This window comes from Poromitra crassiceps (genome assembly GCF_964638095.1).
Source record: "Poromitra crassiceps genome assembly, chromosome: 13".
In the NCBI taxonomy this organism is placed as follows: Eukaryota; Metazoa; Chordata; class Actinopteri; order Beryciformes; family Melamphaidae; genus Poromitra; species Poromitra crassiceps.
Genome location: NC_139644.1, coordinates 40,306,938 through 40,331,941, shown reverse-complemented (window position 1 = coordinate 40,331,941; position 25,004 = coordinate 40,306,938). Strand labels below are relative to the sequence as shown.

Below are 25,004 nucleotides of genomic sequence, written 5' to 3'. Positions count from 1 at the left end.
TAGGGATGGGCATTTCTAGCAAAAATACGATTCGAAATTCGCTGGCCAAATTCGAATTTAATTCGAAATTCGAAAATAAAAATAAAAATGTAAAAAAAATTAAAAATGTATTTTTTTTTTTTTTTTTGTGAGTGAAATGTTGCATTGTCTCCCCTGATTCTAAGTCTACGGCTTTATTAATTAATATAAAAAGCTTCTGCTGTGGATTTTTAGCTCAAACAAGCATTGCACCACTGAAGTAAAGAACATGTTACATGACATTGACATTTTCGAAAATAAAAAACAGTTTTGACAATCATGAGTGGTTCATTAAATATTTAGTAGGCTCAGGTCTGAGTGCCAAAGGGGTGCCAAAGTCACCCCCTCTCCCTCTTCATGGGATTTCATCCGCCATTCATTTTTCCATAAACCTTGCTTAAAATGCTTATAAAAATTGTTTTACTTGCTCAAACCAAGCGATTTGACTATACTTAGAATCAGGGGAGACAATGCAACATTTCACTCAAAAAAAAAAAAAAAAATTTTTTTTTTTTTTTTTTTTTCGAATTTCGAATTTCAATAATAAAAGTCGACCTTGATAATAACAACGATTATTCGAAAATTCGAAATTCGATGCCCATCCCTAGTGCACACCACATGTGAAACACAGTGCACATCACATGTGAAACACAGTGCACATCACATGTGAAACACAGTGCACACCACATGTGAAACACAGTGCACATCACATGTGAAACACAGTGCACACCACATGTGAAACACAGTGCACACCACATGTGAAACACAGTGCACACCACATGTGAAACACAGTGCACATCACATGTGAAACACAGTGCACACCACATGTGAAACACAGTGCACATCACATGTGAAACACAGTGCACATCACATGTGAAACACAGTGCACACCACATGTGAAACACAGTGCACATCACATGTGAAACACAGTGCACACCACATGTGAAACACAGTGCACACCACATGTGAAACACAGTGCACACTAGGGGTGGGGGAAAAAATCGATACACCACAGTATCGCGATATTTTGCCTGACGATACTGTATCGATATTTGGACGCCAAGTATCGATATTGCAAGCAAACAAAAAAAAAAAAAAAAAAAAATTTTTTTTTTTTTTTGCTTGCCCGGTGCCCGGTGGCCATGCCCGGTGGCCATGCCAGGCCACCGGGCTACTATACACTTTAGTTCCAAAGGCCAGCACTAAACATAAGGGTAGCATATTTTCATTTTGTTTTAAAAGTAACAGTTTTGTCATAACAGTAATTTACAAATTCCCCAGTTACTGAATGGGCTGGGCTGCACAAGATGTTTTGTGTAAGTGAAGTGAAGTTGCAAAAACTACATAAGTACAGTAGTCCACACACACATCCAGTTAAGGTGGACTGTAAGTAGACTGTAACAAACAGTTCAGTTTGTCAGGTGCATGCAACTATGACATGACTTTATGAAAGTTGTTGGTCTGTCTACTTGACAATGTTGCTGCAATTTAATGGTTGAAGTCAGATGGACAGACTGAAATTTTTTTCTTATATAAACCAGATGTTGACAAAGTTTTCCTTTGGGGACATCATTTGCAGTTGAAAAAGTAAGAAATCGCAATATATCGAGATATCGCAATATTCAATATATCGCAATATCGATATATCGCAATATCGAAAATATCGCAGTATCGCAATACTATCGTATCGTGACTCAAGTATCGTTTCAGTATCGTATCGTGGGCATCTGGTGATTCCCACCCCTAGTGCACACCACATGTGAAACACAGTGCACACCACATGTGAAACACAGTGCACATCACATGTGAAACACAGTGCACACCACATGTGAAACACAGTGCACACCACATGTGAAACACAGTGCACACATCACATGTGAAACACAGTGCACACCACATGTGAAACACAGTGCACATCACATGTGAAACACAGTGCACACCACATGTGAAACACAGTGCACATCACATGTGAAACACAGTGCACATCACATGTGAAATACAGTGCACACCACATGTGAAACACAGTGCACATCACATGTGAAACACAGTGCACACCACATGTGAAACACAGTGCACACCACATGTGAAACACAGTGCACACCACATGTGAAACACAGTGCACACCACATGTGAAACACAGTGCACACCACATGTGAAACACAGTGCACATCACATGTGAAACACAGTGCACACCACATGTGAAACACAGTGCACATCACATGTGAAACACAGTGCACATCACATGTGAAACACAGTGCACACCACATGTGAAACACAGTGCACATCACATGTGAAACACAGTGCACATCACATGTGAAACACAGTGCACACCACATGTGAAACACAGTGCACATCACATGTGAAACACAGTGCACATCACATGTGAAACACAGTGCACATCACATGTGAAACACAGTGCACATCACATGTGAAACACAGTGCACATCACATGTGAAACACAGTGCACATCACATGTGAAACACAGTGCACATCACATGTGAAACACAGTGCACATCACATGTGAAACACAGTGCACACCACATGTGAAACACAGTGCACATCACATGTGAAACACAGTGCACATCACATGTGAAACACAGTGCACATCACATGTGAAACACAGTGCACATCACATGTGAAACACAGTGCACACCACATGTGAAACACAGTGCACATCACATGTGAAACACAGTGCACACCACATGTGAAACACAGTGCACATCACATGTGAAACACAGTGCACATCACATGTGAAACACAGTGCACATCACATGTGAAACACAGTGCACATCACATGTGAAACACAGTGCACATCACATGTGAAACACAGTGCACACCACACGTGGGGCGTGTTGTCACAAACTGCACGTACTCCATAGCGAGAACTGCGGTGGATTTGATTGAGCGCTCGGTGCTCTGTAGAGTTCTCAATGTCAGCCCGAACCCGACGGGTACAGTTGGGTCCAGCTCAGCCCGACGGGTTTGGGTCGGCACGGGCTGAGATTTTATCTTAATTGGGTGGAGATCGGGCTGGGAAAATATATAGCCTATATATATATATATATTTAGGACAATAATATGCTATTTAGCTACACACAGACTGCACAGTGGTGCTCATGTCTGAGTCAAATAAGAATGAATAATCTTCGTAATATGTTAAATGTACTGTAGTTATTCATTTTTTATTATCATCTCTCATTTGCTGAGCTGTTATGCTGCCCTGCAGCTATGGCAGGATGCTTACTTGCTTGGGGCGGGGAGTTAATGAGGTGACATGACTTCACTGGTAAGAAAGAAAGTGAAAGTTACTGTGAGTGAAGAAGACCACCTGACAAAATGGATGCTAAGACGATAAAGTAAACGTTAGACAAAGGGGAACACCCTGGAGCGTCGTAAGGTGGGTGTCATTTTTTACAGCCGCGTGACTCGTCAGTCTAGTAGTAGCCGCCAGGTAGCCGGGTACGACGACGCTGAGCTCCGCGAGTCACGGGGCTGTAAAAAAAAGAACGTCACATGTGACATGAGTCACATGATTTCAGATGGGTCAAAGTCGGGTGTATCTTGCCCATTCTATGGCCAGACGAGTCGTAATATATTGTCATGTCATGGTGTTTTGGGGTCATTAATAAACGAGATTGATTCTGTTATTTTTCTATCATCTTTTTGGGTAGTGCAATTTTACATTGAAGTCAACGGGGAGAGGCTTGTGTTTCCCCCCTAAAAGGGGGCGGGAACATGTGACGCCTACAAAATGACGTATTGCCGATCTGATGTATAATGGCCCATTTCCACCGCTGGTATCAGCGCGGCCATGCCCAGCTCGTCTCGCTTTTTTGTCTCATTCCACCGATCAAAAACGTGGACAGCCCGGGTTGAGTCGGGGTTGAGTCGTGCTGCTTTTGGTCCCTGCTCGGTACCATACGGTGACGTGAAAACACTGCAGACGACTGATTGGTCAGGCAGAATCGTGTCTACTCTATCTACTGTCATCTACTGGATACCAGTTTAGTGGGGATTACCTTCTCTTCTGTTATTTCCATCAGTCTTTTGTGTTGCTGCCTTCGGCTCTGGTGAAATAAAAGCGATCTCCTTACTCAGCTTAACATGACGGTGGTTTTCAATTGTTTTGAGAGAAAAAAAAAATCCGCTCCTCAGGGAGCCCTTTGTAGTTGTGTGCAGCGTCGGCTCCGCTAGGCCGCACGCGGGGGTTTAGTGAAGCTGCGGTCTTGCCTGGTGAGAGGCCGCCGGGGTAGAGGCTTCACTCTGTAGCGCAACCCCCGTCCCTGGCGCAGCGCATGCACGTGAGTTTGACTAACAACAAAGTGATATCCATTCTCCTGGCCGATTGTCACATTTGCCCATGTACACTGTAGGTCATTTAGAGGCACCAGTATTTCATAAACAGTTTAAAAGTTCTGTGTATGGATTTAATTGTAACGTTATATGTTATAGCCTACTTCGGAATATGGGCGGAGGGCAGATATGCGGTCGCTATGACGACCAGGTGTGGGCGGGGGCAGATGACCAGCGGTGGTAGCAAAACATCCATCGGGTTGAAACAAGTAGAGCCGAGTGGTGACGAGCTGTGCAGGGCTGTAAAATGTGGTGGAAATTAGCCATAAGAGATGACTACCTTTGTTTTCCTTGACAAGGCCTCAGTAAACAACCCAGAGGATGTGGTGACGCGGGGGCGGAGCTGCATCTAATGGTCAGAGAGGAGCTTTGTGGCTGGAAGGTTGCCGGTTTGAATCCCCCAACCCACGAGGGAAAGAAACTCTCCTCAACCCCCACACAATTACTACAATTACGAGTGTGTTCTTAGTCAATCTTCTTAAAATAAATAAATACATTATACAGACAATAAGAACCTGGCAAAGGGAGAGAGAGCTCATTCAACGATATACCGTCAGGGTTAAAGACAGATGATGATATTAGATACAGTGTAACCGTCTCATTCTCTGAACATCTTTTCAGGTGCTACAAAGTAGCGGAAGTGAAAAGTCATCACAGATGGTGAGAATGAGATAGCTGTGAAGGGCTGCCACCGCCTACATTTACCACACATAGTAAAGCAATCACTGTGAGGTAAACAACCCTGTGGAATTTACAAAGAAATACACTGTTTATAATTACCGTAAATTCCGGACTATAAGCCGCGGCTTTTTTCCCGTTTTTTGGCCCCTGCGGCTTATATAACGGTGCGTCTTATCTATGGATTTTTTCAGAAAAAAAAAAAAAAAAAAAAAAAAATCTCTCTTTTTTAGCACTCTTTCTAACTATAAATCCACTTCTGTTTTAATTTCCTCTCTTGCCCTCTTTTCACCACACCGCGGACACTGTGTGCACTGTAAAAATAAACAACGGTGGTGTTGTGTTATGTTGTTTTGTTGAAATGTTACGGTAATACGGTAAATGGGAGCTTCCTCAAACAGCCATCTCTTTCCCGACAATCCCCTCTGTGCGTGACCACTTACATATGGTAATTACGGTAAGCAAACGGCCACAAGCCCATCAACTCCCTCCCCCGACTACCAGGAGAAAATCACAAACTTCGGCGAATTCACACAAAGGAAGATCAAGGAATATTCCATCGAACCGGAGCAGATCATAAATATGGATGAAGTGCCTTTGACGTTCGACCTGCCACTCACTCGGACTGTTAACAAGAAGCGCCCTGGAGGATTCTTTCACCAAAAAAAAGCTTTGCTCGTTCTCGACAGCATGAGAACGAGCAGTAGATGATCATGAGGTGGTTTTTCAGACGTGTCGATATAGCAGTTTATCGCAAAAGTGTAATGGAAACACATTTTTCGCATTTGCACGTCATGTGACCCATATTATCCCTTGGAAAAGGAGCGGAAAATAAGTTTGGTAAGTAAGGTTCGATAGCCGTGTCAAAACCTCCGCAGCAAGTGGAAAACTTTGAAGCAACGCTACCTAGCAGAAAGACGAGTGTTGTGCAAAAGCGTAGCCGGGCAAATTAGATAATGTTTAATGGCAGAAATCGGTCCATGGTGACAGCAGGCTGCCTGTGTGCGCGCATTTGGCACAGCGGCGAGATGAGAGGATGAAAAGCACACACTGGTGCGGTGGTGCTGTCTGAAGTGAATACAGTGACTGTGAGTAGGCTAATACATTGCACACGTTTCAGGTGCAATTATAGAACCAAATCAGCCTTTTCCCCCCTCCATCTCTAAATCGGACCAGTTGTAGGCTATTAGGCTACCTTTTTTCCTCTGCCTGTCGCGCTGACTGCATTCACGCAGCCAGCAACATTTTGCGACTCATTTTCTTTTGAATTGATAATCAGGCTCGTTTATATGCATTGTAACTTCATGTTGGGATTTCCATTGACCATTGGTTGGATTTGAGCATGCAGGGGACGGGATATGGGGCAGATCCCCGTGCGTAATCACTGTGGCAGCTGCTGCAACGGGGAATCACTCAAACGCAACTTCAATGGAAACGCCTACAAGTCGCAATTGTACATTGTCGAAGTTGTAGAAATATCGCAATTCTTTTGCGAAAAACTGTAATGGAAACACAGCTATAGATGAAGAGGAGTTCGTTGGTTTTGAGTGACAATGAAGGAGAGAGGAGAGTGGTTGACGAAGCCACCCTGAACCTGTTCGTTTCCGACACTGAAGATGAGGACTTTGGTGGTTTCAGTACGCAGGAAGAAGAGGAAGACGAGCATTAGTGACTTGACTTCTCTGGTTACAGGTTTGCTGCACATATAGCCTATTGTTGTGTGATTTTGTCTGGGGATTAGTGACCTGACTTTTGTTTTGTTTTGTTGAAATGTTAATAAATGGGAGCTTCCCCAAACAGCCATCGCTTTCCCGACATTCCTCTCTGTGCACGAACCCTTTCATATGGTAATTAAACATCAAAACACCCGCGGCTTATAGACCGGTGCGGCTTATAGAAGAAAAAAATAGTCAATTTTGGTCCCGCGGCTTATACACCGGTGCGTCTTATAGTCCGGAATTTACGGTAGTGATTTTAAAGGTTACCTTTAATGCCATTTTAAAAGTCTTAAATCAGGAAGCTGTATAGAGAACTGCAATCATACAATTCTACGATGCAGACTCACATCACCTCGAACAGAAAGTGTGCCGTTTTCAACAGCTCCACTTTTGAGCTCAACCGTCTGGCTATCGATTTGTCCAGAAAGAGAAAGCAAGAAGAGGACAGATGGTGAAAGGTGGAAAGAGGAAAATGATTTTATATATACATATATATATATATATATATATATATACATACACACACACATGCACGGGTGAGTGTGAAAGAGGAGAAAAGAGAGAGTGAGGTGATAAGGTGATTGTCTATCAGGGAAGTTTAGGGTGAACTTTGCTCCCCTCGGTTCCTTTTCAGAGAACTTGATCTAGGAAACTGATTTCAGAAAAGAGAGGTGGGATCTCCCAGCTCTGCTCAGTTAAATCTAATGTCACGACACAGACACAGTCATACAGGCCCTGAACTGCAGAGTCATGTGGGGGTGCTGAAACCGGTTTCAGCCCAGAGATCCACAGGGGTGGACAGTAACTAAGTAAATTTACTTGAGTACTGCACTTATTTATTCTCAAATACACTACTGCCGCATGCGCTGGGACGCGTCATCAGTGATGTTATCTGGGGTCGTAAGGTGTTTCGGGTCTGTCAACATCATACACCCTCGCCCAGTAGACCCAGCCGAGGCCAATTAAGACCCCGACTCGCGTCCCAGAAGCCGCTCATGGATCAGCCTTCCTACTCTGTCTGCAACGTTGCCCGCGGGAGGGGTAAGCGAGAACGCCCAATCCGCTGCAATAGAGCTAGTGCTACACCGCAGTATTGGCCCTTCGGTGCATGGAGGATCTAGGCTCTGTGGGTTACTCCCGGCCGTGCTCCTCCTTCGTCTCACCAGACCCTCCCGTGGCAAAGGCAATCCAGAGGCTGAGAGGATGCCTCAAGGACGCCTCAAGAGGGCCTGTGCGCTGCACGTCATTTACCTGCGTCGAGCACCTCGCTCTAGCCTGAAGGACCCCAGGCCGCGCCGATCTTTGCGCAGATTTTCAGGAGGCTAATCCGTAGCGTTTGTGGATTTCTCCCTCACGAGAGAGCCAAGATGGGGTGCTAATCCCATCCCGTACCGGTTGCCGTCTCTCCGGCCGTCAACTGTCTCTCCAGCTCGTCACCAAACTATACTTGGTATACTTAAGGAAGGCTTTGCTGATTTTCAACCCGCTTTGGATATCATTATAATCTCTATAATCTAAAGCAGACAGGCAGTGCTTACCTGTTTCCTGCATAGAGTAATCCACGTTTGACTGCCTGCAGAAACTCCGCCCCCGCCAGCTGGGGTTAACGGGCTTAATTGCTCGTTAAGGCTCTGATGTGATTCTCAGTGGATGTGCTGCATACAGAGACAATCTAAAGAAACAATAGCAGCCGCCCTCGAGCAACATCTCTTCACTTCCTGTACAGGATGATGCGTTTTGCATCATTCTGGACACTGAAGTGCTGGAATAAATTCAGGAGCTCTCAGTGTAGGAAGACATGAAGACAAGGTAAAGGCTGCCCATCTGCATCATTATTACTGACATTGGAACGATACAAAGCGGGTTTAAAATGGGAAAAGCCTCCCTTTAAATCATTGTTTTGAGTATCTGTACTTCACTTCAGTATTATTATTATTATTGAAACAAACAATAAAAACAACAAAACAAATTATTGAGACAAATATTGTACTTTTCACTCCACTACATTTTCATGAAGGTCCCCTGGTACTCATTACTTTGAAACATAGCTTAGATTAAATACATTTTCTTTTCTAAAATGCGATAGGCCATAAACTGTGCTTCTGCAGTTCTGCGTGTGGTTTGTCCAAGTGATGCTGCCTTACTCCACACATGCGCTTCTCAGATCAGGCAGCTCCCCCATTTTGGACATAGAGCTGTTAGAAGATCGGCAGTGAGCAACACACACTCATATATATGTATATATATATATATATATATATATATATAGTAGTTGTGTTGTGTTTCGAGGGGTAGTGTTCAGCAGGCTGACAGCTTGTGGGAAAAAGCTGTTAAGCATCCTGGAAGTTTTAGAGCGGATGGACCTGTATCTCCTACCTGAGGGCAGGAGGACGAACAGATGATGAGCCGGGTGAGATGAGTCCTTGATGATGCTGTGGGCACGGCGCAGGCAGCGGGAGGAGTAGAGGGAGTGGATGTCCGGGAGCGAAGTCCCAATGATCATTGGGACCCTCATCATTGATCAGCAATTTCCAAAAGCTCTCTGCCCCGTGGGGACAGTGAAGAACATCGCACTCGGAGCAGATGGTCGAGTGAGGACCGCTGTAGTCCAGGTGAAGGACTGGACCTATACTGGCACCGTGGTACTGCTCATCAGACTGCCTGCACCACCGATGCTTCAGGGACATAGGGGAGACTTCCCTGATGACATAATATGGACACCAAATATGGGGGCGGCTGTTAAAATGGTCGCTGTTAACTGACTGTGGAGTTCCCTTCCCACTGGTGCCTAGACCGTGTCGAGGGATACTTCTGTACAGAAAGATCACTTGGGGTAAGTAGCTGCTGAAGTAGTAGTGTTTAGTCAACCTCGTCGATGATGGGGCCAGAGGATCCACTGCCACCAGGAGCGTCACCATCAGCACCAGGGAAGCCTCCGGGGATCCCCTCTGGCATACCACCATCACTCTTGTACAGCTTGGTGATAATTGGGGTGCACACCTTCTCCAGCTCCTTCTGCTGATGCTCATACTCATCCTTCTCAGCAGTCTGGTTCTTCTCCAGCCAGCTGATGACCTCGTGGCACTTGTCCAAGATTTTCTGCTTGTGCTCATCACTGATCTTGCGAGCAAGTTTCTCATCCTCCACAGTGGACTTCATGTTGAAGGCGTAAGACTCCAGAACATTTTTAGAAGAGACTTTGTCACACTGGACCTCATCCTCAGCCTTGTACTTCTCAGCCTCCTGCAACATGCGCTTAATGTCCTCCTTGTTGAGACGACCCTTGTCATTTGTGATGGTGATCTTGTTCTCCTTGCCAGTGCTCTTGTCGACAGCAGACACATTCATGATACCATTGGCATCAACATCGAATGTGACCTCGATCTGAGGAACACATCGAGGAGCAGGAGGGATGTCGGTCAGCTCAAACTTGCCCAGAAGGTTGTTGTCTTTGGTCATGGCACGTTCACCCTCATAAACCTGGATGAGCACACCAGGCTGGTTGTCAGAGTAGGTGGTGAAGGTCTGGGTCTGCTTGGTGGGGATGGTAGTGTTACGTTTGATCAGGGCAGTCATGAGACCTCCAGCTGTCTCGATACCTAGGGACAGAGGGGTGACGTCCAGAAGAAGCAGGTCCTGGACGTTTTCAGACTTGTCACCAGACAGAATAGCGGCCTGGACAGCGGCTCCATAGGCCACAGCTTCATCAGGGTTAATGCTTTTGTTCAGCTCCTTGCCATTGAAGAAGTCCTGCAGCAGCTTCTGGATCTTGGGGATACGGGTGGAGCCACCAACCAAGACGATGTCATGGACCTGTCCTTTGTCCATCTTGGCATCGCGGAGTGACTTCTCTACAGGTTCCAGGGTGCCACGGAAGAGGTCAGCATTGAGTTCCTCAAAGCGAGCCCTGGTGATGGTGGTGTAGAAGTCAACTCCTTCATAGAGAGAGTCGATCTCAATGCTGGCCTGGGTGCTGGAAGACAGGGTGCGCTTTGCCCTCTCACAGGTGGTGTGCAGACGACGGATAGCTCTCTTGTTGTCACTGATGTCCTTCTTGTATTTGCGTTTGAACTCTGCGATGAAGTGGTTGACCATGCGGTTGTCGAAATCTTCTCCACCAAGATGGGTGTCTCCGGCAGTCGACTTTACCTCAAAGATACCATCCTCAATGGTCAAGACTGACACATCGAAGGTGCCACCACCAAGATCGAAGATGAGAACGTTCCTCTCAGACCCAACCTTCTTGTCCAACCCATAGGCGAAGGCAGCAGCAGTTGGCTCGTTGATGATACGCAGAACATGGAGGCCAGAGATGGTGCCAGCATCCTTTGTGGCCTGGCGCTGGGAGTCATTGAAGTAGGCAGGTACTGTAATGACAGCATTGTTCACAGTTTTTCCAAGGTAGGCTTCAGCTATCTGCTTCATCTTCACCAGCACCATGGAGGAGATCTCCTCTGGGTAGAAGGACTTGGTCTCACCCTTGTACTCAACTTGAACCTTGGGGCGGGTGTTGTCATTGATGACTGTAAATGGCCAGTGCTTCATGTCCGACTGCACAACTCCATCATCAAACTTGCGGCCAATCAGTCTTTTGGCATCAAAGACTGTGTTGGTTGGGTTCATGGCAACCTGACACTTGGCAGCATCTCCGAGGAGCCTCTCAGAGTCAGTGAAGGCCACATAGCTGGGTGTGGTCCTGTTGCCCTGGTCGTTGGCAATGATTTCAACTTTGCCATGCTGGAACACGCCCACACAGGAGTAGGTGGTCCCAAGATCGATGCCAACTGCTGGTCCCTTAGACATGCTTCCCATTATTGCAAACAAGGAGGATTTGAATGACAACTTAGCTAGGCAAGATACAGTACCTGAGGGAACACACCTTATAGTGTTCAAGGGAATGAACTACACTTGAGAGACTCTACCGGTCTTATTTGTACCTTTAGCAGGGAAGGATTTGTGACATCACTGATGATGTCACTATGCATAAGAGAGGGATTGATCACTGATGATGTTCTTCTTCTAATGCAGGGATGTCAGAGATACGGCCCGCGGCCAGGTTTCATCCGGCCCGCGAGATGTTTTGGAATATATATATATATTTTTTTATTATTATTAAATTCGCACCCCATTATCATGAACTACGTGTGGCTAATAAGCAAGCTAAGAGTTCATTCATAAGTTAATTAACCTGCACTACAAGGAAGTATGTCAGTAGGTCAACAGGTGTAAACAAAGCCACCATGATGCCACGCTGGAATTGAATCGCGCATTCGGCTACCTACCAAAAAACAAAGGAATCAACAAGATGCTGTCGAAAAAGAGAAAGGTTGACACGGAATGCAGGCAGTTTCAAGAGAAATGGAAAGAGCAGTATTTCTTTTGTGAAGTAAATGGGTAAATGAGTCGAATTGATTTTAGTCAAAAAAAAAATCCGGCCCCCATGAGGTCTCAGTTGAACAAATCCGGCCCTGTACCTAATATGAGTCTGACACCCCTGTTCTAATGGCTTATCGGCAGACTGGATGCCTTGCGGCATATCGCAGCCTCTCACAGGATATGACCCAAATTCCAGACTCGGGGGGTCCGCCCCCTCCTCAATGCTCCTCCCTCTGGCTGCCTCGACCCCCTATTCGACCTCCGTGTTCCCGGACCTCTCACCCCTCGTGCCAGCACGCCCACCTCCCTCGCTGCTTGACGGCCTTCATCGGGCCTCCCTGCGCCAAGTGCCACACCCCATCACTGATGATGTCACACTGGAATTGGATAAGAGGGATTTATGACATCACTGATGATGTCAAAGTTGGCACATCTTCATTATAGTCAGTTTCCCGCTGGATGTGTCATTACATTATTAATATATTAGCTGAACAAGCTCAAATGATATTGTTTATGCTATCAGTCCGAGTTTGAGGCACTTTCTCCCGGCCGAGCAGCCGCGTGTGGCCGCCTCCCTTCTGGAGGGCACGGGCGCGCTGCTGCTCCGGTGGCGTGTGAGAGGCCAAGTAGCAGCTTTGAGAACATGCTTCACATGCAAATGTGTGAAGCGCAAAGTTTGTGCACTGTGTGTGTGTGTGATCTCTCCTGCTGACGTTTGCACGGCGTTGTGTGTGTGTGTCTGTGTGTGTGTGTGTGTGTGTGTGTGTGTGTGTGTGATCTCTCCTGCTGACGTTTGCACGGCGTTGTGTGTGTGTGTGTGTCTGTGTGTGTGTGTGTGTGTGTGTGATCTCTCCTGCTGACGTTTGCACGGCGTTGTGTGTGTGTGTTTGTGTGTGTGTGTGTGTGTCTGTGTGTGTGTGTGTGTCTGTGTGTGTGTGTGTGTGTGTGTGTGATCTCTCCTGCTGACGTTTGCACGGCGTTGTGTGTGTATCTGTGTGTGTGTGTGTGTGTGTGATCTCTCCTGCTGACGTTTGCACGGCGTTGTGTGTGTATCTGTGTGTGTGTGTGTGATCTCTCCTGCTGACGTTTGCACGGCGTTGTGTGTGTGTGTGTGTCTGTGTGTGTGTGTGTGTGTGTGTGTGATCTCTCCTGCTGACGTTTGCACGGCGTTGTGTGTGTGTGTTTGTGTGTGTGTGTGTGTGTCTGTGTGTGTGTGTGTGTCTGTGTGTGTGTGTGTGTGTGTGTGTGATCTCTCCTGCTGACGTTTGCACGGCGTTGTGTGTGTATCTGTGTGTGTGTGTGTGTGTGTGATCTCTCCTGCTGACGTTTGCACGGCGTTGTGTGTGTATCTGTGTGTGTGTGTGTGATCTCTCCTGCTGACGTTTGCACGGCGTTGTGTGTGTATCTGTGTGTGTGTGTGTGTGTGTGTGTGATCTCTCCTGCTGACGTTTGCACGGCGTGGTGTGTGTAATATCCATGGTACAGCTAACCACGTGCAAGTTTCTGTGTCGCATCACCTCAGCACCTGACTACAGTGAGAGAACAGTATTCATGTCATCTGAGCGGGTGGAAAAGCTGTCTGCATAGACGTCTGCGACCACCGTGTCTGTGTGTGCGTCTGCATGGGTGTGAATGCAGTGTGTGTGTGTGTGTGTGTGTGTGTGTGTGTCTTACTGAGGTCCAGGACGTCATCCGTCTTGATGAGGTCTTCAGGCCTGGTCAGAGGGAGCTGGGTCTCAGGTTCCCCCTGCAGCTGGAGTGATAACGACCGCAACATGAAGAACACACGGATCGCCTGCATGGAGAGAGGAGATGACACACACACACGCACGCACGCACGCACACACACACACACACACACACGCACGCACACGCACAGACACACACACACACACACCATTTATCTTCAAGGCCCCGCCTGTTTTGCTTATATCACTATATTTGTATGCACAGGGCCACCTTTACCTGCCTATAGGCTCTTGGGCTGAGAGCTTTGTAGCCCCCCCCCCCCCATCTCTGTGTCGGGGCATACCACCATGCAGGGGGTTGCGCAAATTTCTGAGTAGCCAGCCAGATAGGAACCTTGGATCCTCTAGGAAGTCCCCCCCGGGAGAAAATGTTGTACATTTTAAAGTAGGGATGTCAACCGATGACCGTTTAACCGATAACCAACCGTTTCAACATTAACCGATTAATACTATCAGTTAAACCACGTGCCATGCCATGTGGGTGGGCGGCGCAAATGCAAGTAAGTAACCTCTCTGGGTTTGGGCCACCTCTCTGGTTCAAAGTCTTTTCACGTTTTCAACAACTCATTTCTAACGTGTCATTTGTTTAGAAACAAACCTCAGAATTTGGTTTACAGGGACTTTAAACTGTAATAACTCAACAATCTGTTGCATTGGAGCCACGCTTTCCAGACTCAAGTCCCAGGTGTGATAGTTAGGGCAGAAATCAAAGGATGCTTGACTTGAAGTGTGTTTTGTGTGTGTGTGTGTGTGTACCCACCCTGCGTGTCTTCTCCACGTCTCCACAGGGCAGTGTGTGTGTGTGTGTGTGTATGCGTGCGTGCGTGCGTGCGTGTGTGTGTGTGTGTGTGTATGCGTGCGTGCGTGCGTGTGTGTATGCGTGCGTGCGTGCGTGCGTGTGTACCCACCCTGCGTGTCTTCTCCACGTCTCCACAGGGCAGTCTCTTGACGAAGTCGATGCCGGTCAGCGGGGTGCCGGTGGGCGGCAGCAGTACGGAGGCATCCATCATTAGGTATTCCACATTCAGCGGCTTACTCTGCAACACACACACACACACACACACACACACACACACACACACACACGTTAACAGATATACTTAAGTATGGCAAGAGAAGCTTCATGAATTCATTTTAATTGTCAATCTGAAATGGGTTCCAATACTCAAAGCTTCATATCGCCTCTACTGGAGAACAGGGTGTATTACAGTAAAAGCCATTTGATCGTACAGCGACTTATGATGGACAAGCATGTATACCTGACCATGTTCATATTCTATCATCATTGCCCATTCGCCCCATGGGCATTGATGAGAGAATATGATCATGTTTGGTGGCTGTAATATAAACTGCCCTTAAACCAGACGGAACAGCTTGAGTCTGTGAACGCCCTTTAGGGTAACTGCTCTGTATAGTGAATAGAGTCAGCTTTAGGGTAACTGCTCTGTATAGCCAATAGAGTCAGCTTTAGGGTAACTGCTCTGTATAGCCAATAGAGTCAGCTTTAGGGTAACTGCTCTGTATAGAGAATAGAGTCAGCTTTAGGGTAACTGGTCTGTATAGCCAATAGAGTCAGCTTTAGGGTAACTGGTCTGTATAGCCAATAGAGTCAGCTTTAGGCTAACTGGTCTGTATAGCCAATAGAGTCAGCTTTAGGGTAACTGGTCTGTATAGCCAATAGAGTCAGCTTTAGGCTAACTGGTCTGTATAGCCAATAGAGTCAGCTTTAGGGTAACTGGTCTTTATAGCCAATAGAGTCAGCTTTAGGGTAACTGGTCTGTATAGCCAATAGAGTCAGCTTTAGGGTAACTGCTCTGTATAGCCAATAGAGTCAGCTTTAGGGTAACTGCTCTGTATAGTGAATAGAGTCAGCTTTAGGGTAACTGGTCTGTATAGCCAATAGAGTCAGCTTTAGGGTAACTGCTCTGTATAGTGAATAGAGTCAGCTTTAGGGTAACTGCTCTGTATAGTGAATAGAGTCAGCTTTAGGGTAACTGGTCTGTATAGCCAATAGAGTCAGCTTTAGGGTAACTGCTCTGTATAGTGAATAGAGTCAGCTTTAGGGTAACTGGTCTGTATAGCCAATAGAGTCAGCTTTAGGGTAACTGGTCTTTATAGCCAATAGAGTCAGCTTTAGGGTAACTGCTCTGTATAGCCAATAGAGTCAGCTTTAGGGTAACTGGTCTGTATAGCCAATAGCTTTAGGGTAACTGGTCTGTATAGCGAATAGAGTCAGCTTTAGGGTAACTGGTCTTTATAGCCAATAGAGTCAGCTTTAGGGTAATTGCTCTGTATAGCCAATAGAGTCAGCTTTAGGGTAACTGGTCTGTATAGCGAATAGAGTCAGCTTTAGGGTAACTGGTCTGTATAGCGAATAGAGTCAGCTTTAGGGTAACTGGTCTGTATAGCGAATAGAGTCAGCTTTAAGGTAACTGGTCTGTATAGCGAATAGTCAGCTTTAGGGTAACTGGTCTGTATAGCCAATAGAGTCAGCTTTAGGGTAACTGGTCTGTATAGCGAATAGAGTCAGCTTTAGGGTAACTGCTCTGTATAGAGAATAGAGTCAGCTTTAAGGTAACTGGTCGAATAGAGTACGCTTTTGCCCTCCCCACACGGTAGACCCGGGTTCAATTCCACATACATGAGAATGCGTGTGGATGAGGCGAGTTAGTGTGTTTTTCAGTGGTTCAAACTTGATCATAAAATATTGAACGTGTGAGAGTCAACATCTTAGGACAATAAATGCAAGGACAGAAGAAGAAAAGGGATCAAACGAGAGCGACTTCCTGATAAAGTGGCCGAGCCCGGCATTACAGACACCTGCATAGTGCATACAGACAAGCAGAAAGGGACATACATGCACACACACAGACATGAAAACACACCAAGATGAGCAGACTCGTGGTACATGTGCATGAGCACAGACAAGCAAGTATACCCCCAAAACACACACATTCAAGTAGCTGATAGTTTGTTATCGGGAAAACAAGCCCACACCGGCATGTCGAATGAAGGCCAACTAACCGTCATGCTCCTGTACTCGTCTTCAAACATGTCCAGAAAGATCTCCTCGCCCTGTTATCACATGACACAATGAAGAGCCAATTAAACATCAGATACACAATGAAGAGCCAATTAAAGATCAGATACAGTGGGTGTTATCACATGACACAATGAAGAGCCAATTAAAGATCAGATACAGTGGGGTGAAGAAGAGAGCAGATTCAGCTGGAGTCAAATGGGAAAACACAAAATCACCTGATTCAAGACTGACGTCATCTACGAGACAAAACACTTTACGCAAGCCGTTTAACCCACATCTGATGCCTGTTGATTCCTTCCAGGGATGCTTGATATATCGCCAATCATATCGGTATTGGCCGATCTTAGTCATTTTTTTGTTAATTTAGTACTTTCCCCTTTTAAACCAAACATGAAAAAAGAAAAACGTCCATTTTCTCCTTCTTGGTTTAAAACTGATTTTTATTTTATTTTTGTAATGGACCCGTTTTCTCCTTTTTGGTTTAAAATGGCAAAAGGGATTATACGTTAGGACTCCGACCCCTGTTTTTAAGTGGCCCCCCCAATGAATTTTGGAAAAGCAAAAAAAAGAAAAGAAAGCATGGCGGGCCACTTAACCCATTGATACCTGATGCAGCATTTGTGTGTATCCCTTTAAGACCACGAACCGCGTCTTAAAGGGATACACACACAAATGAGGGATATACACGCAAATGCTGCATCAGGTATCAATGGGTTAAAAACGGCCAGCGGGCCGCAGGTTGGCCATCGCTGCCCTAACTGATCCCAAATGTTGAGGAGAAATCCCAACATGATGTAAGATCAACAACATGACGTCTGTGTGTGTGTGTGTGTGTAATCAGGATATGACGAGCAGTTAAGTGGGTTAGACGTGCACAGTTGGACTATCTCACCACACTGGCTACAGTTGAGTTAAGAATAATGCTCATCCAACCACTCCAATGCCACTGATAATGTTACTCAAAGGGAAAGTGAAAACATTTCGCAATGTCAATGACCTCAATGCGTTATCACATTATAGTGCTTGTTCCCAGGGCACAGTTAGTACGTGGTTCATAAGGAAACATAACTCAGCAGCACTGTGAAACCAGCTATCAAGGTTTCAAAGAAACAGCTGCTATTATAATCAGTGGACACTCAGGCACGCGCGCGCACACACACACTTGCATCATAGTGAGGTCCGAGTAAACGGACTGGTGGGATAATAACCCCTATTTGTGTTTCACATAAACACACGCGCGCGCACATGCACAAATGTTATCTCCTGGGCATGAGAGTGGTTTAGCTATTAATGACAAGGTTTGGATGCCTGTCAAAACAGACAATGATGCTGAAGCAGATACGGCAGAATTCCACCTTTGTTATGACAGTGCTCTGACAAGTGACCTTAAAGAACCCCTCCACTCAGCTTTCCTACCTGCAGAACTGCTGGTGTTGTATGAAAACCTTCTAATATCTATCTTGTCTAGTCATCATATGCTCCAAAGAGCTTACATTGATAAGAACTGAAGGCTAATAGTTGGTTCCACTGCAACATCATGACTCTGCAGTGTGGGTGTCAAAAAAGCAGAACAGCTTCGCCTCTTGCCTTCATTCTATTCTTTGATACCACGGGCATTGACCAGAAACTGTATTAGCATAGTAATAATAATAATAAGCATAATAATTGTAATCTACACAATGTACACAATCTACAAAAACATGCAATAATATAAACGGTGTTGTGTTCACGTTCATAGCTCATATAATATAATGTATCGTTAATTTCAAGCTCAATTCTTACCCAGAGAAAAGGTACAGCACTGAAAATGTAACAAGCAATAGTTTTTTAAACATCTTTATTTTAAAAGATGAAAAACCCCAGGTGCTTTAGTCCCAAGCTTCAATGCTCCTGGCCAATCCCGGCGCCACAGGGCGTGGTTATTGCTTATCCTATGTGGGGTTAGAAATCACGCATGGCTGCCTCTACCTCAAAACCAGTATGGCTGCCTCTACCTCAAAACCGGTATGGCTGCCTCTACCTCAAAACCGGTATGGCTGCCTCTTCCTCCACAAAAATGTTCATGTAGAAGCCAGAATATTGTTATAAATATCAAGAACTAGCCAACAGATATCAAAGCTGGTGGGCTTTATGGAAAAAGCGTGACTTTAACTGGTTAACAGTTACCGGTATATCAAATTGGTCCTTCGGTGGTGTTTTATGCCCACATAATGAACGTAGCCGACAGCTAGCTAACGCCAAGCTAGATATTTATATCAGACAGTATTCCTTATTAACTCATTCTCTGCCAGGGTCATTTCGGTCTGTGTGCTCCCAGTGCCAGGATTTTGAGCATATTTCCTGATCTTCCAGGACCCACAGAATATTCTGTGCTAGGAATAAAATTACACAACATATCTCACAATAAAGCAGAGACTCTCTTCTTACCCCTTGTAAAAAAACTGAAACTCTACCATGTTTCCTTGTTTAGTTACAAGCAGTGGAAGTTAGCTTGTTTTCACTAAAAATGCCCTCCTTGGAACAGAAATATGAGAAAAAGAGGTTTTCAGTGAAGGACACCGTTTCAAGCAGAACTCTCTTTTGAGCCTTTTATTTTTTGCCTCAGTGACACATCAGACACATTATACAGTATTTGTTTTCCCAAAAATAAATAAATAAATAAATAAATAAATAAATAAGAGAATGTATTTGAGGGAGCTGAGAGATTCGCTTCTGACGTGTACACATCTGTGGCTGTGATTGACAGGTGGGTCAAAACTCAATCGCAATCGTAATTTCGTGCCGTATATTCACATCGCTCTTGATGTGTAAGGACCTTTAATCGAATTTTCATAAAGTCAGTATAGAAAATGCGATATTATGCATGTTTCCACCCACTACCGTTATGCGTAATATCAGGAATGAAGAGGAGGTTAAATTAATTGACGTGATTAAAACATGGCCAGACGCCAGTCAAACCCTCAAACGAGGGAAATTAACCCCGTTCTCTGAATAAATGTGAGGTAAAGAGAAAACATCCTGGCCTGATATTCAGACTGAAGCGGAGGAAATCATGATGGGAAGCTTGGTGATGGAGAGCAGAGCGCACTGCTGCTGTCACTCTGCTAACGTTACACGTGCGTGTTGTCTCGCTATGAAAAACATCACATATTAAATTAACGGTTCTTGATTATACAGAGGTACGTAAAATGTATTACCAGACACCACTCTTCAATTCGGCATATATATAATCTACAGAGAGGTTTACTGTAAGTGAATAAAATGATAATTCTGGATGTGAGTCACCTGTTATCACGCTGTCTTCCACCGTTAACACAGCATGTTTGGTTACAGATTTGCTAAAGCTGTTTCCATTGCACTTATCGCATTTCCTTTTATCGATACACCCTACTTTTCCGCCTCCCTCAAGCGTGAAAACTTTTTTGCGATATTTGGAGGTTTTATCAAATTTTCTGGTGTTTCCACTCAAAAAAACAGGTGGATGGAAACCCAAATAGTGTGGCTAATCAACAGAGCAGGGCAGAACTCAGCAACACATGAAATATGGTCAAAATGACAAAATACACTGGGGTCTTTAACTCATTGAGTGCCAATGACGTCGATCGGCGTCAAATGCGTTTTTTGACGGTGGGACGTGGATCAAAGCCTCATGCATCTCCTGTACAAATATTGGAGCTATTGAAGGTGTATAACCTATTTTACGGACCCATTAGGTGGCGACAGTGCTCTCCAGATTAGAGAAAGGTGAGGAAAAACAGCAGAAGAAGCCCCGTGATGAAACGGAAACCGATGCTGGAGCCAGAGCCGTATAGATTGCTCTGGCTGGAGCTAACGTTAGCTGCGAACAGCAGTCAATTCGCGCCCACAACTGAGCCCCTCTGTCTCTGCTGCATAGTTTCTCCACACGATTAGCCGCCAGAAAAGCAGCACCCGACGCCGAAGGGCCAAACCATTCTCAGCAGTCCGGTTTGGCTTTTCGGTGTCGCGCTGGGAGCCGGCGCACAAAAACGGAGGGCTCCGAAAATAGACGCTGGGTGCGTGTTAGTGTGGGGAGGAGTTTGCAGCTGAGGGGGGGGAGAGGGGGGTGGGGCACGCAGGGCACCACACAACTACACCACGTCACTACATTAGAAAATATTAGCTTCAGAGTCAGTGAATGTGCTTGAAATGCTTCATTTCACAAAAGGCTAATTATCTCAGCTTCTAATTTGAAACGTCTGTTTTTGCTGAAAACAACCTATCTTCTCCGGCTGATAACTAAAGAACGGAAAATGGTATCAATAAACCTTTTTTTTGCTGATGATACAATAGAGTCTCCTCGTTCTTTGTGCGTGTTCGGTGTTTACATAGTAATATCACACAATATTCTGTGGGCCTCGAGAAATCACTGAAAACGCTCTGAAACTCTGGCACTGGGAGCGTCCGTTCTCCAAAAGTGGCTGGCACTCAATGAGTTAAGGATCAGACTGGCTGTTTGTCTGGATCTGTCTTTCTGTTCGCCCCAAATCATGCATTTCACTCTGCTTCACTGCTCTCTTGTCTCCTCTATCTGAATAAGCTGTAAGTGCTGTGTGTGTGTGTGTGTGTGTGTGTTAGGAGATACCTTGTAGAATCTCCGCAGCAAATGCAGACTTTCTTCTCTAGCACCCTGCAAATAAAAATAAGAGTAAAAGTAAAATATACTGTAAAAAATGAATACAAGCACTGATTACAAGCTGCAAACATTTGCACGCACGCACACTTTTTTCTTTTTTTCAAATATATTTTGATTCAGTTTTCAAATTAGGCAAAAATATTTGTCTCAGACAGTGTTTATACAATATTTCAAACGCACACACTTTTGTCACACAATGAACAGGTAAGGATCAAACCCCAATGAAGGCAGCTTAGCTTATAGTCTTAATAAACTTTTGCATCGGAGCTACGAGTGTGCGGCTAACTTTATTATTTTGATACTTGTTTTTCGTCGGTGTGCGTTTCACCTACTTTGACTAAGGATCAAAGTTGTCAGTCATGTAGTAGATAAAATGATTAACACCTTTCATAAATATACAGCATTAATGACATAGTATGCAACTTTTTCTCATTTTAATTCCACAGGTCCATGGACAAAAGAGTGGGAGAACAGCAAAGAAGTAAATAACTAAATAGTAGATCTATCAATAATATAATGAAAATGAAATAATCAAAAACACTATTTTAAGCAAAAAGGGTGGTGGGTAAAAAAAAAAAGCGAGGTTTTTCCATTTTCTTTCAAAAACGTCCCTATCTAACCTCTGCAGGAAATGTGTTTCCATTTGATACAACTTTGAGGTTACATCAATCAAATGATCCGCAGTTGAGGGCAACTATGAACTTTGAGTTACAAAAGTGACTAAGACCACCTTAACATCAAGGCTGAACCTGAAAACCACATGAAATGAAACAAAGGTGAAGACTTCTCTACTGACTGTCGTTTCTAGGAATGGGTGGCAACTGTAAAACACAATTCTTCTGAATAAGTATTGGTGACAGGATACAGGATACACATAACAGGAATACTGTGTGATGTAACAGGAGCGTCTAATTGTTGGCTGGACCACAGTGACCAGCCCTATAAACCCGAATGTCGCTGACTCACTGACTGACTGACTGACTGACTGACTGACTCACTGCCTGACTTGGGCATCGCTAGATAGCGCCAGCATCGCCGACGTTAGCCAGTGCTCAGTATCTCTGGCTATCTCCTTCAAAAAAGGCTTTCACTAAACCAGATTCTGGGAATAACGTTAGCCAGCAAGGAATTCAAGATAGCTCAAATGTGTTGTCGACAATCTGGCTGTGCTGTCTATTAGTTAGACCATCTTGGCAGACCACTTGCTAAGCTTTAACAAGCTAATAGCAGCTAGCTGGATACATATGGTGTCAACACCCAGTCTCTAGTCTTTGGCCAGCGAATTTCAGTGGATGATGCAGGGAAATTACACTTTTGTCTAAGCATCAAGTTTTTTGTACTGTATCGGAGATTAATCGAATTAGTGCTATATCGTTCTGTATCGATTCGTTACAACTGTATCATTTTTGTATCGTGTCGCAGACCAGGTATCACGAAGTGTATCGTATTGTCTGAGAGGGGACGATACACACCCCTAGTATAAACGCATGACACAAAGTCCAGCCATACACTAGGTTTTGACCTAGTCTTGGTTAATAATTCTTCTGTTTTCTTAAGGGCAGTAAAGATGGAATTGACCTATTGATTCTCAATTAGTGCCCTAGTGGCAGGCTGAAGGATTTAAGGAAGAAGATAACCAATGTGACACAATGTGCCATTAATACTGAATGGAGTAATGCTGGAAACACTGTCGTATCTCCCTGCAATACCAGAGATTAGATTGAAAAATTACCAATGTTAGCCCTGAGTCAATGTGAAACTGAAAGTAGTTAATCATCATTAAAAATATATTACAATTTCAGTATCCACCATTAAAATGCAGAAGCATTATGGGTTTTTTCTTTTCATTTAGAATTTCCGCTGTAGTTAGAAATAGACAATATGTTGATAAAAGACGCCAAAAAAAACTTCAGCTGATTCATTGTGACTCATAATTTTGATTATGCTACCTACAAGAAGCATCAGAGTTCTAATTTTAGACACAGCAGCACTATTCATTTATGTGAAACCATGACAGAACTGGGAAATCATTCAGGCAGAAACCCCCAGTGATGCTAAACTGACTGACATCAATAGCGGGTAAGACCTGACCAGTGCTGCTAGCTCCTGCAGTGGAAATCAGTAAGACCTGACCAGTGCTGCTAGCCGCTGCAGTGGAAACCAGTAAGACCTGACCAGTGCTGCTAGCCCCTGCAGTGGGAACCAGTAAGACCTGACCAGTGCTGCTAGCCCCTGCAGTGGAAACCAGTAAGACCTGACCAGTGCTGCTAGCCCCTGCAGTGGAAACCAGTAAGACCTGACCAGTGCTGCTAGCTCCTGCAGTGGAAACCAGTAAGACCTGACCAGTGCTGCTAGCCCCTGCAGTGGAAACCAGTAAGACCTGACCAGTGCTGCTAGCTCCTGCAGTGGAAACCAGTAAGATCTGACCAGTGCTGCTAGCCCCTGCAGTGGAAACCAGTAAGATCTGACCAGTGCTGCTAGCCCCTGCAGTGGAAACCAGTAAGATCTGACCAGTGCTGCTAGCCCCTGCAGTGGAAACCAGTAAGACCTGACCAGTGCTGCTAGCCCCTGCAGTGGAAACCAGTAAGACCTGACCAGTGCTGCTAGCCCCTGCAGTGGAAACCAGTAAGACCTGACCAGTGCTGCTAGCTCCTGCAGTGGAAACCAGTAAGACCTGACCAGTGCTGCTAGCTCCTGCAGTGGAAACCAGTAAGATCTGACCAGTACTGCTAGCTCCTGCAGTGGAAACCAGTAAGATCTGACCAGTGCTGCTAGCCCCTGCAGTGGAAACCAGTAAGATCTGACCAGTACTGCTAGCTCCTGCAGTGGAAACCAGTAAGATCTGACCAGTGCTGCTAGCTCATGCAGTGGAAACCAGTAAGACCTGACCAGTGCTGCTAGCCCCTGCAGTGGAAACCAGTAAGACCTGACCAGTGCTGCTAGACCCTGCAGTGGAAACCAGGCTGTTGAGAGTCAAAGTAAAAAGGTTATGCTTCTGTCATTTCATAAAGTGGTAACAGGACGACTCATTGTAACTCAGCAAAAGGAAATCAACTGTTTCCCAGAAGGATAAGGAAGACTTATGTGAATGGCTGTGAAATCCCAGGGAGAGAACTTTGAGGAGAGAAAAGGGAGGGGGGAGGGGTAAGAGGAAGAGACATGTTTTATTTTTTGTCACCTAGCCTATGTACATATTTGTTTGCAAGACCGAAATGTTTACATATCTCTGTATTATAACAGTCTAACATTATAGTTTAGATTATTGTTATTATTGTTACTATTGTAGTTTTGTGCTAACCTTTCGGTTCTAATTGTGTTACTGTTTGTTTTGTTGCACACTTGCTTTGGCAATGTAAACTTATGTTCTCCATGCCAATAAAGCCTTTTGAATTGAATTGAATTGAATTGAGAGAGAA

At 45.0% G+C, this 25,004-nt stretch overlaps 1 protein-coding gene and 1 pseudogene across 3 annotated transcripts in view; both read right to left on the bottom strand.

Moving 5' to 3' along the window:
- clec16a (C-type lectin domain containing 16A) overlaps positions 1-25,004 on the bottom strand; it is a gene marked incomplete at its 5' end in the record, with an annotated part of 102,213 nt that overhangs the window by 20,430 nt on the left and 56,779 nt on the right. For both annotated transcript variants that reach the window (XM_083648493.1, XM_083648494.1), the window contains 4 exons: positions 13,818-13,938; positions 14,800-14,928; positions 16,916-16,966; positions 21,538-21,582. In XM_083648493.1, coding sequence (XP_083504619.1) covers positions 13,818-13,938; positions 14,800-14,928; positions 16,916-16,966; positions 21,538-21,582 — 346 coding nt within the window. The remainder of the gene's footprint in view (positions 1-13,817; positions 13,939-14,799; positions 14,929-16,915; positions 16,967-21,537; positions 21,583-25,004) is intronic.
- LOC310788020 (heat shock cognate 70 kDa protein pseudogene) lies at positions 9,627-11,570 on the bottom strand (annotated as a pseudogene). Its single transcript has one exon. The product of its transcript is annotated as a heat shock cognate 70 kDa protein pseudogene (transcript).